Source organism: Lolium perenne, chromosome 3 (genome assembly GCF_019359855.2).
Source record: "Lolium perenne isolate Kyuss_39 chromosome 3, Kyuss_2.0, whole genome shotgun sequence".
Classification (NCBI taxonomy): Eukaryota; Viridiplantae; Streptophyta; class Magnoliopsida; order Poales; family Poaceae; genus Lolium; species Lolium perenne.
Genome location: NC_067246.2, coordinates 131296400 through 131309916, shown reverse-complemented (window position 1 = coordinate 131309916; position 13517 = coordinate 131296400). Strand labels below are relative to the sequence as shown.

At 50.1% G+C, this 13517-nt stretch overlaps 1 protein-coding gene across 1 annotated transcript; it reads left to right on the top strand.

The window, feature by feature from the left end:
• The first annotated feature begins 11065 nt into the window (after positions 1-11065).
• LOC127338405 (uncharacterized) lies at positions 11066-13419 on the top strand. The gene is made up of 6 exons (XM_051364520.1): positions 11066-11497; positions 11607-11730; positions 11857-12134; positions 12219-12304; positions 12864-13013; positions 13211-13419. The coding sequence occupies exons 1-6, from the start codon at positions 11185-11187 to the stop codon at positions 13328-13330; spliced, it is 1071 nt and encodes a 356-aa protein (XP_051220480.1). The 5' UTR covers positions 11066-11184; the 3' UTR covers positions 13331-13419.
• The last annotated feature ends 98 nt before the right edge of the window (positions 13420-13517 follow it).

Below are 13517 nucleotides of genomic sequence, written 5' to 3'. Positions count from 1 at the left end.
GCGATCTAGGCAGCACAAGCCCCACGTTGTTCATGCGTTGCTCGTACTGAAGCGTCTTTGATGGCGAGCAACGTAGTTATCATAGATGTGTTAGGGTTAGCATAGTTCTTCGTATAATATGCTTACGTAGTGCAACCCTTGCATGTCTAGCCGCCCTCACACCTATCTCAGGTGTGGGGGCGGCACCCCGCTTGATCTTTATTTAGTAGATCTGATCCGTTACGATTGCTCCTTGTTCTGCAAGGATTAGTTTAATATCTGCAATAGTTAGGCCTTACAAAGGGGTGGAGGATCCAGCGGCACGTAGGGTGGCGTTCGCAAGCCCTAAACAGGATGTTCCGAGGATCAACTTCATGTTGGTTTTTAGGCCTTGTTTAGGATCGGCTTACGATCACCGTGCGTGGCCGCGAGGCCCAACCTGGAGTAGGATGATCCGATTATGCGGTGAAAACCCTAAATCGTCGTAGATCTAATTAGCTTTATCTTGATCAAGCAGGATCACCATATATTCGTGCACCCTGTACGAATCATGGGTGGATCGGCTCTTTGAGCCGATTCACAGGATAACCTGAGAGCCGATCGAGGCTCGGATTTAATGTTTACGTGTATGCCATGCAGGAAACTAAGCGAGGCATCCCCATCACCTTCCTGACCAGGTATAGGTCAGGTGGCACGCCCTTGCACTTCGCATCGGACGTGTGACCAGAAGAGCATTGCGGGCCGTCGCTCGGAGGGGTCTCAGCCAGCCGCAGCTCTAGGCTCTTCCCGGCTCTACCGTGTTGACAGTCGCTGCCCGCCGGTGGGTTTTGGCAGTCAACACATTCTGGCACGCTCGGTGGGACAATCGTCTACATCAACCACATCGCCATCTACATCTGAGATGGCGGACGGCACGCCAGTCACCTACGAGGAGCTGCCTGACGAGCTCAAGAAGAGATACGACGAGATCAAGGTCACCCTCGAAGCCGACCTCATCGGCTCTTTCGAAGAACCCGTTCCCATGGCATCAGATGGAAGGGATTCTCACCGCAAGGTGCACTCGATGGAATAGACCTCTCTGCCCCGTCGGAGGAACGCACCAGGGGCCTGCGGCAGGAGATCAACTACTTGGTGGCTCACTCGCTACACCGCCACTCTGAAAACTTGGTCAACGTGTTGGAGCGTCTTGCTCTGCGCGTGATCCAGGAGATCATGAGCCACCAGTACTCGCCGTCAGGACCAGCTCTCGGGACGCATCAAGGAGAGTTGCCACTCCAGTCCCGTCCACCGCTGCCATATGCGTTGGCAGCACCAGCTGAAGTGCCGGCTACACCGGCATTCGTCGTCTACAAGATCGGTGGTGACCCTAGTGACTACCAGTTCTTGGCTGAGGCGCCTAAGGAGATCCCTCAAGGATACGCGTGCACGTATGTGCCGGATTGTGGCAACTGGGCACTCTCAAACCAGGCCACAACATCAGGGACTCCGGCGAAGACAGGAGGAACATCAGCGACAGAGCTTGAGAAGCAGACGTGGCTAACTAAGTATGCCACCCCGACGAAACTCCAGAGCTCAGCTCCTGCAGTTGGCTCAGAGCTGGAAAAGCAAACATGGCTGGCTAAGTATGCCACCCCGGCGAATCTTCAGAGTGCAACTCCTACAGCCAAAGCACGGCGGATCAGATCGATACCATGCGAGAGACCAGTTCGGCATGGTGCCGAAAAGAAGGGCAATCGGCTATTCCAAGCCGTACCCGACGAGTACGAGATGATCCCGCTGCCACCTAAATATCGGCTCCCTGACTTCTCCAAATTCAGTGGATCAGATGGCTCCAGCTCCATCGAGCACGTCGGCCGATATTTGGCGCAACTAGGACCGGCTTCGGTGTCGGATCAGCTACGCGTGAGGCTCTTTTCACGGTCCCTCACGGGATCGGCTTTGGATGGTACACCTCTTTGCCAGCAAACTCCATCCAGTCTTGGAAGCAATTGGAAGAACAATTCCATACGCAATACCATTCAGAAGCTTCCGAGTCTAGCATTGCCGATCTAGCACAACTACGTCAGAAGCGCGGAGAAACGGTGACAGAGTACATCCAGCGCTTCAGGAATCTTAGGAACCGATGTTATTCGGTTCGTATAACTGAAAAGGAAGCAGTCGAGTTGGCAGTAGCTGGCCTTGCAACACAGCTCAAGGACATGGCCTCCCAAGCAGATTATCCCTCGCTGGCGCACATGGTTCAGAAACTATCAGCATATGAACAGCGCCACCCGGACCTGTACCAAGACAAGTTCGAGCGTGCAGTAGTCCTGGTCGATGCAGAGGAAGACGAAGTTCCTGCGGGAGACCAAGAAGTAGCAGTGGCTGAGTGGACTCGGGGAGGAACCCCCGTGTCCTGCAAATGGGTAAAGCCACCAGGGCCGCCCAGGGGATTTGATTTTGACGTGACCAAGACTGAACAAATCTTCGACCTCCTGCTCAAGGAGAAACAGTTGACGATTCCTGAAGGTCTCAAGTTCCCCACGGCGCAAGAGCTAAACGGAAAGCCGTACTGCAAATTCCACAACTCGCTCTCCCATGCCACCAACGACTGCAGGGTGTGGCGTCAGCACATCCAAGCGGCGATAGAGAAGGGGCGTTTAATTTTCAACCAGTACGCCATGAAGGTCGACACCCAACCCTTCCCCGCCGTTAACATGGTGGAAGTCACCTACCCTGAGGGTTGCCAGCCAGGTCCCTCGTTCAGTATCAACATGGTAGGACCTGGAAACCACTCTGGCAAAGATGGAGATGAGGGCAGCTGCTCTCATAGCAAGGACACAAAGGAGGCCGCTCCACGCGATCGGCTCCATCATGATGGCAAGCGCTACGTCACAGAGGGAGAGGTGAAGAACATAAGATATCAACGACCTCTCTCTGATCACCTCCTCAACAAATATGTGAGTCAGTATGACCAACGCCGACGGTCCAATTATGATGATGAAGGAGATCGTCTGGCTGGAGAAGCCAGAAGACATCGTCGGCAGGATCGCGATGAGGAGGAGCACGAGCGCCGTGCTACGGACAGGTCAGGGGAGCAAGATGACAACGCCAGACACTGGGACTGCCCTTTCTTCAGATACTGCTGGGATTCAGGAATGAGCCGATTGCCCACAATCGGCAATTGCCCAGAATGCAACCAGAAGAAGAAGGAGGCAGCCAACGTGTCTGTGTTCAAGCGCTTAGGGCCACTCCCGCCACAAAGCAAACGCGCTGAGTCACCTCGTTGGGCAGATCTTGAGGATTCCGAAGATGAGGGACTAGGAGATGATGAAGACAGGTACCACCGTCCAAGGTGGTGCCCTGACGGACTCAGCCGTTCACAAAAACGCAGGATTCAGCGGTTGCGCGGCCTGGAGGAAGCTGAAAGGTTATACCTGCATACGTTAAGGAAGGCACGGCCTGATCTGGCTGCAAAGGTTCAGCGAGCCCTGGATGAAGAGGGTCGTCCACGGAGAATGGAGTGGCGTCCCAAGCAAAAGAAAGCCGATGATGAAACATCGGCTGGCACAAACATGGTGCTTGTCTTGCCGACAGAGCTTAGCGCTCCACGAGTCTACGATGCACTCAAGGTGGACGACAGCAGGCGCATCAAGTCAGAAGTTGGGTTGGTTTTATCCAGCCTGACCGAGTAGCAAGATTAAATCAATGAGCAAACCGTGCGAGGCTGATTCTTGTGATCGGCCCCAAAAAAAAATTTATGGAGGAACATTACAAAACCTTCATCGAACAAGCAATGTGGAGGCCGATTCCAGCAATCGGCCAAAATTATCCTCTGCACATATTCTGCTTGTGTTCAGCAACGATCCACTGGGCGGCGGCCACGTCAGCAGATGAAAGTCAGCATGAATCTTTGCGAAGCCGACGTACAAGAGCAGTGCCCTGATTAACCATGAAAGCCGATATATGCAGTCATTTGGCAGATTCGGCTCGGGGGGCATATAGTCAGATGAACATGTGCAGATAAACATGTGCAAACTTGCGTGCAGTGGAACATTGGGGGCCGATTAAGGAAAAATCGGCCAAATAAAAAAAAATTCGCACGAAGCGAAGCCGATGCGCAGCCATCGACTAGTACAGTCACACAAGACCAAGACCGGCTGGTTATATGCTCAAAGTTCACATCGACATCAACGGTCAGTGCAGGGAAGGAGCCGACCTGGCCTGCAAGGCGCGGAAAGTAGACTGAAGAAGCTCGGGGGGCAGCTCACCCTGAAGGTTCTCTGCTTTGGGGAGCCGATTTTGTTGAAATCGGCTAACTCTGCATAGGCGGCACATTCGGCTGATCCATTACCGTTCTTGCCTCGACTGAGACTCAGGGGGCAGCTGGCTTGGTGGCTGCTTTGTTTTGGAGAGCCGATTGAAGACGCATCGACTGGCCCTGCATTGTGATCTCCTCTGGATCGGGTTAGGAGGCCGTCGGTTTTTTGCAAGTTGGACCGTCCTGTCGCTGCAAAAGGAAGAAAGGGACTAGATTCTCAAAATAGCCGATGAGTAGTCATCGGCTAAGGGATTGCGAAAAATTGTGGTCGTATACCAAATCGCAGCCTGAAATTGAGAAGTTTCTTGGCCTACGAGCTAACTGACATGGGGTTCGGCTTCATGGGCGTCCAAAAGAAGAGAAATCCGATACGCTGCTATCGGTCTTGGCATGACAGGCGGAAGGAATGAAATTGGAATAATTGAAGGCTGAATCAAAAGACCGATTTCATTAATTCAGAGGAGCGGCTTTACAAGAAAGAGCCGATGGCTCTCAAAAGAGGGATCTAGTGCCTAGTACACTGCTACTACTAGTCCTATTCTACTAGTCGTCGCTGTCCTCGTCATCACCGCCGTCGATGTCGTCGGCGCTGCTCCCAGGGAGCTCCTCGTCGCTGCTGCCCCAGCCCGTGGCCGGAGCCTCTTCCTCCTCGTCATCATCATCATCCTCGCTGTCCGCCCAGGAGCGGAAGCGCTTGGTTGGCGGGTACCCGGCGGAAGAGGAAGATTCATCTTCCTCCTCTTCTTCTCCTTCTTCCTCATCATCTTCGTCCTCGCTGTCCGCCCACATACGCGAGCGCTTCTTCGGCGGGAGCTTGGTGGAGGGGGAGGTCTTGGCCTTCGCTACTTCTCCTTTTTTCTTCTCATTATCGGAGGAGAGGGGGTTCACCTCGGAATGAGGCTTGTCCTCGTTCTTCTTCTTCGGCGAGAATTGGGGGAAGAGGTTTGAGAAGGAGGATGAAGAGGAAGACATGGCTGAGGGAGAAGAGGGTTTTTTGGGTGCCGATGGCTGGAACAAAGGAAGGGGATGAAGAAAGCTAATCGATCGGCGCAGTTAAATAATGAGGAGCCTGGTGGAAATTTAATGTCATTACAGTTTCCAAGGAGATGACGCCAGAGCTATCGAATTTTGCAGAGAAGCTGAGAAGACAGGGCGTAATGATAACGGATACTGCAACAGCTCTGTTCTGCCACGACATGACCCGACGAAGGAAGGCATAATGATTTTGGAAAAATTATTTCCAAAACCAGGGGGGCATGTGTTATCACCAGATTTTGGACAAATCCAGAGGTGGGCCGTAAGAGAGATGGGCTTGGAAGACTACACGTGGAAGATCTCTGAAGCGGCCTTGCACGGAGAATTTGGGCTAGTTTGCCCGTGTATCTTTAATTATAGTAGATTATATTTTAGATCAAGATTTAGAGTTTGTATCGCACACGGTGGGATATTCCCACGGTAGAAAGTCCCCTGGACTATAAATATGTATCTAGGGTTTATGGAATAAAACAACAACTCACGTTCAACCCAAAACAAACCAATCTCGGCGCATCGCCAACTCCTTCATCTCGAGGGTTTCTATCAGGTAAGCGACATGCTGCCTAGATCGCATCTTGCGATCTAGGCAGCACAAGCCCCACGTTGTTCATGCGTTGCTCGTACTGAAGCGTCTTTGATGGCGAGCAACGTAGTTATCATAGATGTGTTAGGGTTAGCATAGTTCTTCGTATAATATGCTTACGTAGTGCAACCCTTGCATGTCTAGCCGCCCTCACACCTATCTCAGGTGTGGGGGCGGCACCCCGCTTGATCTTTATTTAGTAGATCTGATCCGTTACGATTGCTCCTTGTTCTGCAAGGATTAGTTTAATATCTGCAATAGTTAGGCCTTACAAAGGGGTGGAGGATCCAGCGGCACGTAGGGTGGTGTTCGCAAGCCCTAAACAGGATGTTCCGAGGATCAACTTCATGTTGGTTTTTAGGCCTTGTTTAGGATCGGCTTACGATCACCGTGCGTGGCCGCGAGGCCCAACCTGGAGTAGGATGATCCGATTATGCGGTGAAAACCCTAAATCGTCGTAGATCTAATTAGCTTTATCTTGATCAAGCAGGATCACCATATATTCGTGCACCCTGTACGAATCATGGGTGGATCGGCTCTTTGAGCCGATTCACAGGATAACCTGAGAGCCGATCGAGGCTCGGATTTAATGTTTACGTGTATGCCATGCAGGAAACTAAGCGAGGCATCCCCATCACCTTCCTGACCAGGTATAGGTCAGGTGGCACGCCCTTGCACTTCGCATCGGACGTATGACCAGAAGAGCATTGCGGGCCGTCGCTCGGAGGGGTCTCAGCCAGCCGCAGCTCTAGGCTCTTCCCGGCTCTACCGTGTTGACAGTCGCTGCCCGCCGGTGGGTTTTGGCAGTCAACAGCACCATCACTGGGTTAGCTACCCATGTGGCTTCTGTAGATATCTCTTTAATAAAACCAGCTTCCTTAAGTCGATTTACTTCTGATAGCATAGCTTTGCGGTTTGGTTCCGAAAAACGCCGCAAAGGTTGTTTGATTGGTCTCGCTAATGGATCCAAGTTTAGGTGGTGCTCGGCAAGTTCCCTGGGTACTCCTGGCATGTCAGCTGGACACCATGCGAAGATTTTCCAGTTCTCACGGAGGAACTCGACGAGTGCGCTTTCCTATGCGATATCCATGTCGTTTGCGATAGATGTCGTCTTTTTCGGGTCTGTCGGATGAATCTGCACCTCCTTAGAATTTTTCTCGGTATTGAAAGTTGATTCCTTATTTGGCCTTCCAACGTCTGGCAGTACGTCGTAATCAGTCATGCTTTTTGACGCCAAATACTCAGCTTGCATCCCGAAAGTTTCTGATAGCCGATGAAAATCCTTGTCGCATTTATCGGCTAAGGCAAAGCTTCCTTTAACTGTGATTGGTCCCTTTGGTCCAGGCAATCTCTACAACAGGTATGTATAGTGTGGCACCGCCATAAATCTAGCATATGCTGGTCGTCCCAACAAAGCGTGGTACTGCGACGGAAAATCCACGACTTCAAATTCCAGCCTCTCGATTCTATAATTTTCTCGGGTCCCAAACTGAACGTCGAGATTGATCTTCCCCAATGGATAACTTGGTTTCTCCGGTGTGATGCCGTGGAACCTTGTGTCTGTTGGCTTCAAGTTTGCTAAGGATATGTTCATCTTCCTCAATGTATCTGCATACATAAGGTTTAGGCTGCTGCCGCCGTCTATGAACACTCGAGAAACATCAAATCCTGCGATAACTGCTGGCAGAATAAGTGCTGACTGCCCTGGTCGAGGGACTTGCTGCGGATGATCTGCTATTGTGAAGCCAATATCTTGTCCTGACCAATTAAGATACTCAACTGTTGGTGGAGGCATTTTTTCTGCCATAAACACCTGTCGTGAGATTACTTTCTGAGCTCTATTGGACGGCCTTCCCTTCTGAATCATTGACACCGCTCCGTTGGAGTTAGGATCAACATAAGGTGGTGGTGGAGGTGCTGCCGCTATTCTGAACTGATGCCGATTGTCGTCTGTAATCGCGGGAGGAGGCGGCAAGTGAATCTCGCTTCTGGGTTCTCGAGGATTTCTCTGTGTTGCCCGCGCGTTAGCGTTCTCTGCATATCTTAGCATTGCCTGAAAATTTCGACAGTCTTTCTGCAGGTGCCCTGACTGTCTTTTACCGTTGCTGTCGAGGAAAAAGTGCATTTGACACGGCCCATTCATCATCTCTTCAGGGGACACGAAAGGCCTTGGGAACCTAGGCCCGCTATTTTGTCTGTTGTTGCGAGAATCATCCCTGTTATCGCCTCGCTGTTCACTGCTTCTTCTCGATAATCATCTCTGTTGCTTCCTCCCGTGTTTGCCGAAAACCTGCCGAAATTTGCCCTGGAGCGTCATAGTTCGGGTGCTGCCGAGGAAATCGTCGCCTCGGTTGATAATTTCGACCACGGTCCTCCTCTGGCGACCTGTGCCGTTTGTTGTGGACAGCGTCTTCTCCATCTGCCCATCTGTTTGCTATCTCCATTAACGCAGATACTGTCTTTGGATTGGTCCTTCCTAAGTCCTCGACAAAATCTCCACGCCTGATTCCTGCGACAAACGCATCTATTGCTCTCTCGTCAGATATATTTTCTGCCGAGTTTTTGATGATATTCCACCTTTGGATGTACTTTCTCATTGGCTCATCTGGCTTTTGTCGACATGCTCTTAACTCCTCTAACGACGCAGGTTTTTTGCACGTGGATCTGAAGTTCTTGACGAACACATCCTCGAAACTTTCCCAGCTGTCGATAGATCCTGGAGTGAGTTTCTTTATCCAAGATCGTGCGGCTCCACTCAAATGCACCTGGATGCTTTGCATAGCTGTTGCCCTGGTTCCTCCTGTGAGCTTCACTGTCTCGAGATAATCAACTAGCCAATCCTCTGGATCTTGAAGGCCGTCGAACTTCTTGAAGTTGTCGGGTAACTTGAATCCTGAGGGGACTCGAGTTTTTCGGACTCTCCTCGTGAAGCATGGCAAGCCGCACATATCTTCGTCATTAAGCTCCGGAGATTGCCGATGATCCCGTCTGCTTTGCCGCGCTCTGTCGACCCTTGCTTGTGCTGCTGTGTCTCTTGCTCCACTTGGTCCTTCGAGTCTTTGCCGGCTGTTGCTTCTTTGCAGGTCGTGGACTATTTTGCCGTGCCGCTCCTTCGGGAGGCGTTGATACAAACGCTGTCCCCATAGCTCCAACTCCTGCTACCGCCATATTGTATAGTGTCTCCCTTGGATCACCTGGAGGTGGTTTAGATGCGAGGATAAAAGCATGTGTCGCCATATACCCAGCCTCTGGTGTCTTAGGGATGATGTTTCCTCTTGTATCTATCGACATGAAGGACATGTCGAGGTTTTGGACCAAGTGCTCTCTTTCTGCTTCGGGTATATGTTGCAACCTTGATCTTGCTCTGTTCCGCGCCTCTCTGTGGCTATCACCCGAAGTTCTAGATTGTCGACTTAGATCTGCCCTCCTCCTGCTAGATGCAGAAGCTGCTTCCTTTCTTCTGTTTAACTCAGCTGTCTGTTTTTCCAATTCTCTTGCAGCTCGTGCGAGTCTATATTGATATGCTTGCAATTCCTCTGGTGTGGCTGTGGTGGCCATTGGTTCTGAACCGTTCATAGCTCTCGTGGCTCTATCCCACGCTGCTTGCGAAAGCTGAACTCTGTCTCGCGGCTGCGGCCCGACGTATTTATTGCCCAGGCCTTGTCGCAGATTGGAGGGATCGACGTATGGATTTCCCGGATCGTCGAAAGCCTCGAATGTTTCCTCTTGATCTTCAATGGCATAAATCTGATGATACTTTGTACTCAGATCTATGTTGGGTTTGGTGACATCATCGTTGAGATTGATGAAGACCTTGCCCTTGTGATAGATTTGTCGATGAAGTCGTAGCGTCGACATCGCTTGAGCCATCGCTTATATATGAGTCCGCAGATGACTCAAACGACATGTCGTTGAAGATCTTGGCGAGTTTCTCTCTTGCTCTGGTGCTGACGTAGCGTGTCGACGAAGTTTCTTCTTCTCCTGACTCGGTTGACGATGTATAGCTTGAAAAATCGGAATCGACCGCCGACGATCCCGACGAAATCGGAATTTCAACACGATACGATCCTTCCTTCTCGACGCGAAAGTGAAACCTTCCGAACGTCATCTCCATGGGCTCCGCCAGATACGCATATGCATCCAAACGGGAGGGTGGGTGAGGAACAAAATCGACAGGACCAGCAGCGATCTGTTTACCTCGATCCATATCGTTGCTTGCGGTTGACGATGTCGAAGATCTTGAACGTGCCATCGAGATCAGATCCTTACGCCTCTAGTTCCCACAGACGGCGCCAATTGACAAGGTATCAACTTGTCAATGCCTATGGATTGTAGGCTAGGGTTTAGTTAGAAGTAGAGGGCAAGTAGATCTCGAAGGTTTCAGCCGAAAAGTACTCGACGATTATGAAAACTAGGGTTTGTAACAATGATTCGATGATCTCTTCGTCCCTCGACTCCCCCTTTATATAGGAGGCGGAGCCGAGGGTTTCGTTTTGTACAAGTTACAGAGTCCGGGACGGTTTCTAACTCATCCCGCCAGATTACAAATAACACTTCCTATTACAACTCTAATTTCCTTAATATATCTTGGGCTCCCGAATCTTCTTATTCTTCGGGTAGTGGGCCTTCAATAAACCCCGGGTACTATCTTTGGCAGGCCCATTTGGGATGCCTATGTCACCGTCATCTCCTCCTCCGGTCCCGCTGCTCCTCCTTGCAGCGGTGCGGTGAATTTATCGGCGATACAGGAACCGCCTTGGTGATGTGATAGTTTGGGGCGGTGAGAGTGAAGAGGCGAGTGAGATGAAGAAGAGGGGGGCAGTGAGGCTAGTAATGTCGTGTGTTCCCGAAAGGATGCGCGTTTCCGTCTCCCTTCTCCACGCGTGCAGCCTTCTCACGACAACGGGCCAGGCTTCACAGAAACTGCCATTTCGAGCGTTCCTCCAGGACATATCTCGGAGGTGCTTTAAAACCCGGTTCGTGCAAGACAACCAAACGGCCGGTTTTGCTTCTCAACCCATGCAAAAAAAAGTCTTGTAGGCTAACAAACGCGGCCTACGCGTCCCTTCATTTCCGATTAAAAAAACACGACGGGAAACGACAACCGTAACCGTTCTGCGTGCGTGGACGCCAACTGCTCTTTCTCCCGCCATCTTGCACCCGGCCGCTCTCTTCACATCTATCCCCTGGCGGCCGCCCATCCACATCTATCCACCGGCGGCAACAAAGCTAACTTGATCGAATTGCATCTTCCAGCCGCCGCCGCCTCCTATCCTGAAGTATACGGATGGCGACCGACGACGGAGCCGATGGGCTAGATCCCTTGCCGCTGCCCGACGACTTCGATGACATCCTGCCCTTGCTCAACAACATGGCCGACTTCGACAATGCTGAGGACCAGCAGCCTTCCTGCAGCCACAGTTTCTCCGCCGACGGTCTTCTTTACTGGCCAGGGATGGTTGGCAACTACTCCACCGGTGTCGCTCAGCCTAACGGGCCAGTCCACGGTGACCCATCGACGTCGGCCGTGCGCCATGAGGATGTGCATGTGCTGGATTGCAGCGGTTGTCAATTGCTAAGAGAAGTCATGCATTCCAACGGTACAGAGATGCATGCGTAAATTATATATGGATTATCAATAACGGATCACACGACTCTGAACGAATCTTAACGTAACTAATATTTGCATATGATCGATCGAATCTCCAGGGCTGGAGTTGATGAAACTTCGCATCCATGGTGCTGCCGATTTGTTCTACCATGCAACGTTAGAGGTGTATCGTATCAACTCCGAGGGCCTGGCTACGGCATTAGCGCACCAGTCCTTCGTCGAGTAAGATCATATACGGCCCCATTCATGCACTTCAACTCATATTTACATAACTACACAAGTGAAAGTGATATTCTTCGTAAGCTAATATTTTGTTTGCGCCGTGCAATTGCTGATCATATTACGCAGTTTCAGAGGCCGGGACTACGAGTTGGTGAGGCACTACCTGACCAACTACGCGCTGCAGCGAGCAGCCGGCAATTACGCCGTGGAGCGCGACGAGCTCGCACCATTCCACAGCGTCCTCTGCACCACCATGAACCCAGGCATCCAAGGTAACGAGCACCGTGGCCATGAAGTAGCAGCGGCGAGAAATGGTAGTGCCGATGGACGACGGCTCAACGTTCTCGACAACGCTGCGCTACTCCAGCCTGCAATCCGGAGAAACAAACAGCCAGAACCTGCAGGTTCGTTTATGTAAATTTGGATTCCGAATTTTCAGATTCAGTTCCTCAAGTCAACGTAACCTTGACCTGCCGTCTGGTGTGTAGGGCCATCTCAACCAAATCGTACCATGGACCTGCAACTACGACAACCTTTGCAGCAGGTTGCAGGCAGGAGCGCACTTGCATTGCAGGTAGTATATACAACTACTCCAAGTTACTATTTTTCAGATCTTTTACGTGTCCAATGCAAGATACGATATGATAGAATGATGAAAACCCAGAAAAAAAACTACTCGCAACTTTTTTTAAAACTAGATGCCAACTCCACGCAGCTCTGAAACCGGTTCTTCTAAATTGTTCTCTCTCTTTCTTAGTGAAGAAAAAATGCCAACTCCACTTACATATATAGTTCGAGAGAAGAATCAAGCTAAACGTTTGCCCTGAGCATATGGCCGCAAAATGCAGCAGGTGCGCACTAGCTGCTAAACTAACCCAGCCCTAGCCTTATAAAAAGATTTGTACAATATAAGATGTTTTAGGAATTCAAACTGAACTCCCGAAACTTGTTATATTTAGGAACGGAGGGAGTAACAAATAGCTAATCGCGCAAATTAGAAAAATGCAACGTCCATATTGAATTTAAATACGCATAATTAACCTACCACGTTGCAACTAAACAAAATAACTGTTGATACAATGCACCACTGCACTTGTTACACCATTGACATTATCTGGGTACATATATTCTAGAGGGAGAGAACCGCGAAGATGCAGTTCCAGGACATCGCACCATACTTTCATCTCCCCATCGTCAAGGCAGGCGAGAAGCTCGGTATCTGCACTACCGTTCTCAAAGGAATCTGCCGCAGGGTTGGCGTAAAACGGTGGCCACATCGAAAGGTTAGGGGTCTATGTGTGCGCTGCATACTCTCCAAAAAAAGTACTATAAATATGGCTTCCAGAAATATATATACTTCGAATTGGTAGTTTCTGGTTTCATGATCTATGCCTCTAAGTTGAACCTGTTGTTATTTAGTATGCTCACATAGAGTATATGTATATATTTCTGTCTGGGTGACAACATTTTCTTTTTGCAGGTGAAAAAAATAGATAGAGAAATAACAAAACTCATGAAGTCAGGTAATGAAGCTTGGGAAAGGGATGAGATTGAGCGGTTGAACGCTGAGAGGAAAAGAATATTCTATGGCCCCGAGTAGAAGGATTGGGGAATTACAGTTACATTTTATATATTTTTTGTGACAGCATTGTACGCATAATTTGTTTGGGAGAAATTATAATTTTTAGACATATAGTTTTGTTTGTGCACACATGAGACTGGTGTTGTTTGAACTAACAAGAACCTTGTTGTTATCATATTTTTCAAGGGAGTTTTATTAACTTAAA

Bases quoted from the DNA above. Each gene is read 5' to 3' on its own strand.
- LOC127338405 (XM_051364520.1), top strand. From the start codon at position 11,185: ATGGCGACCGACGACGGAGCCGATGGGCTAGATCCCTTGCCGCTGCCC. The intron at 11,498-11,606 runs GTACAGAGATGC...TCGAATCTCCAG, and splicing joins AGAAGTCATGCATTCCAACG to GGCTGGAGTTGATGAAACTT. The intron at 12,135-12,218 runs GTTCGTTTATGT...TCTGGTGTGTAG, and splicing joins CAAACAGCCAGAACCTGCAG to GGCCATCTCAACCAAATCGT.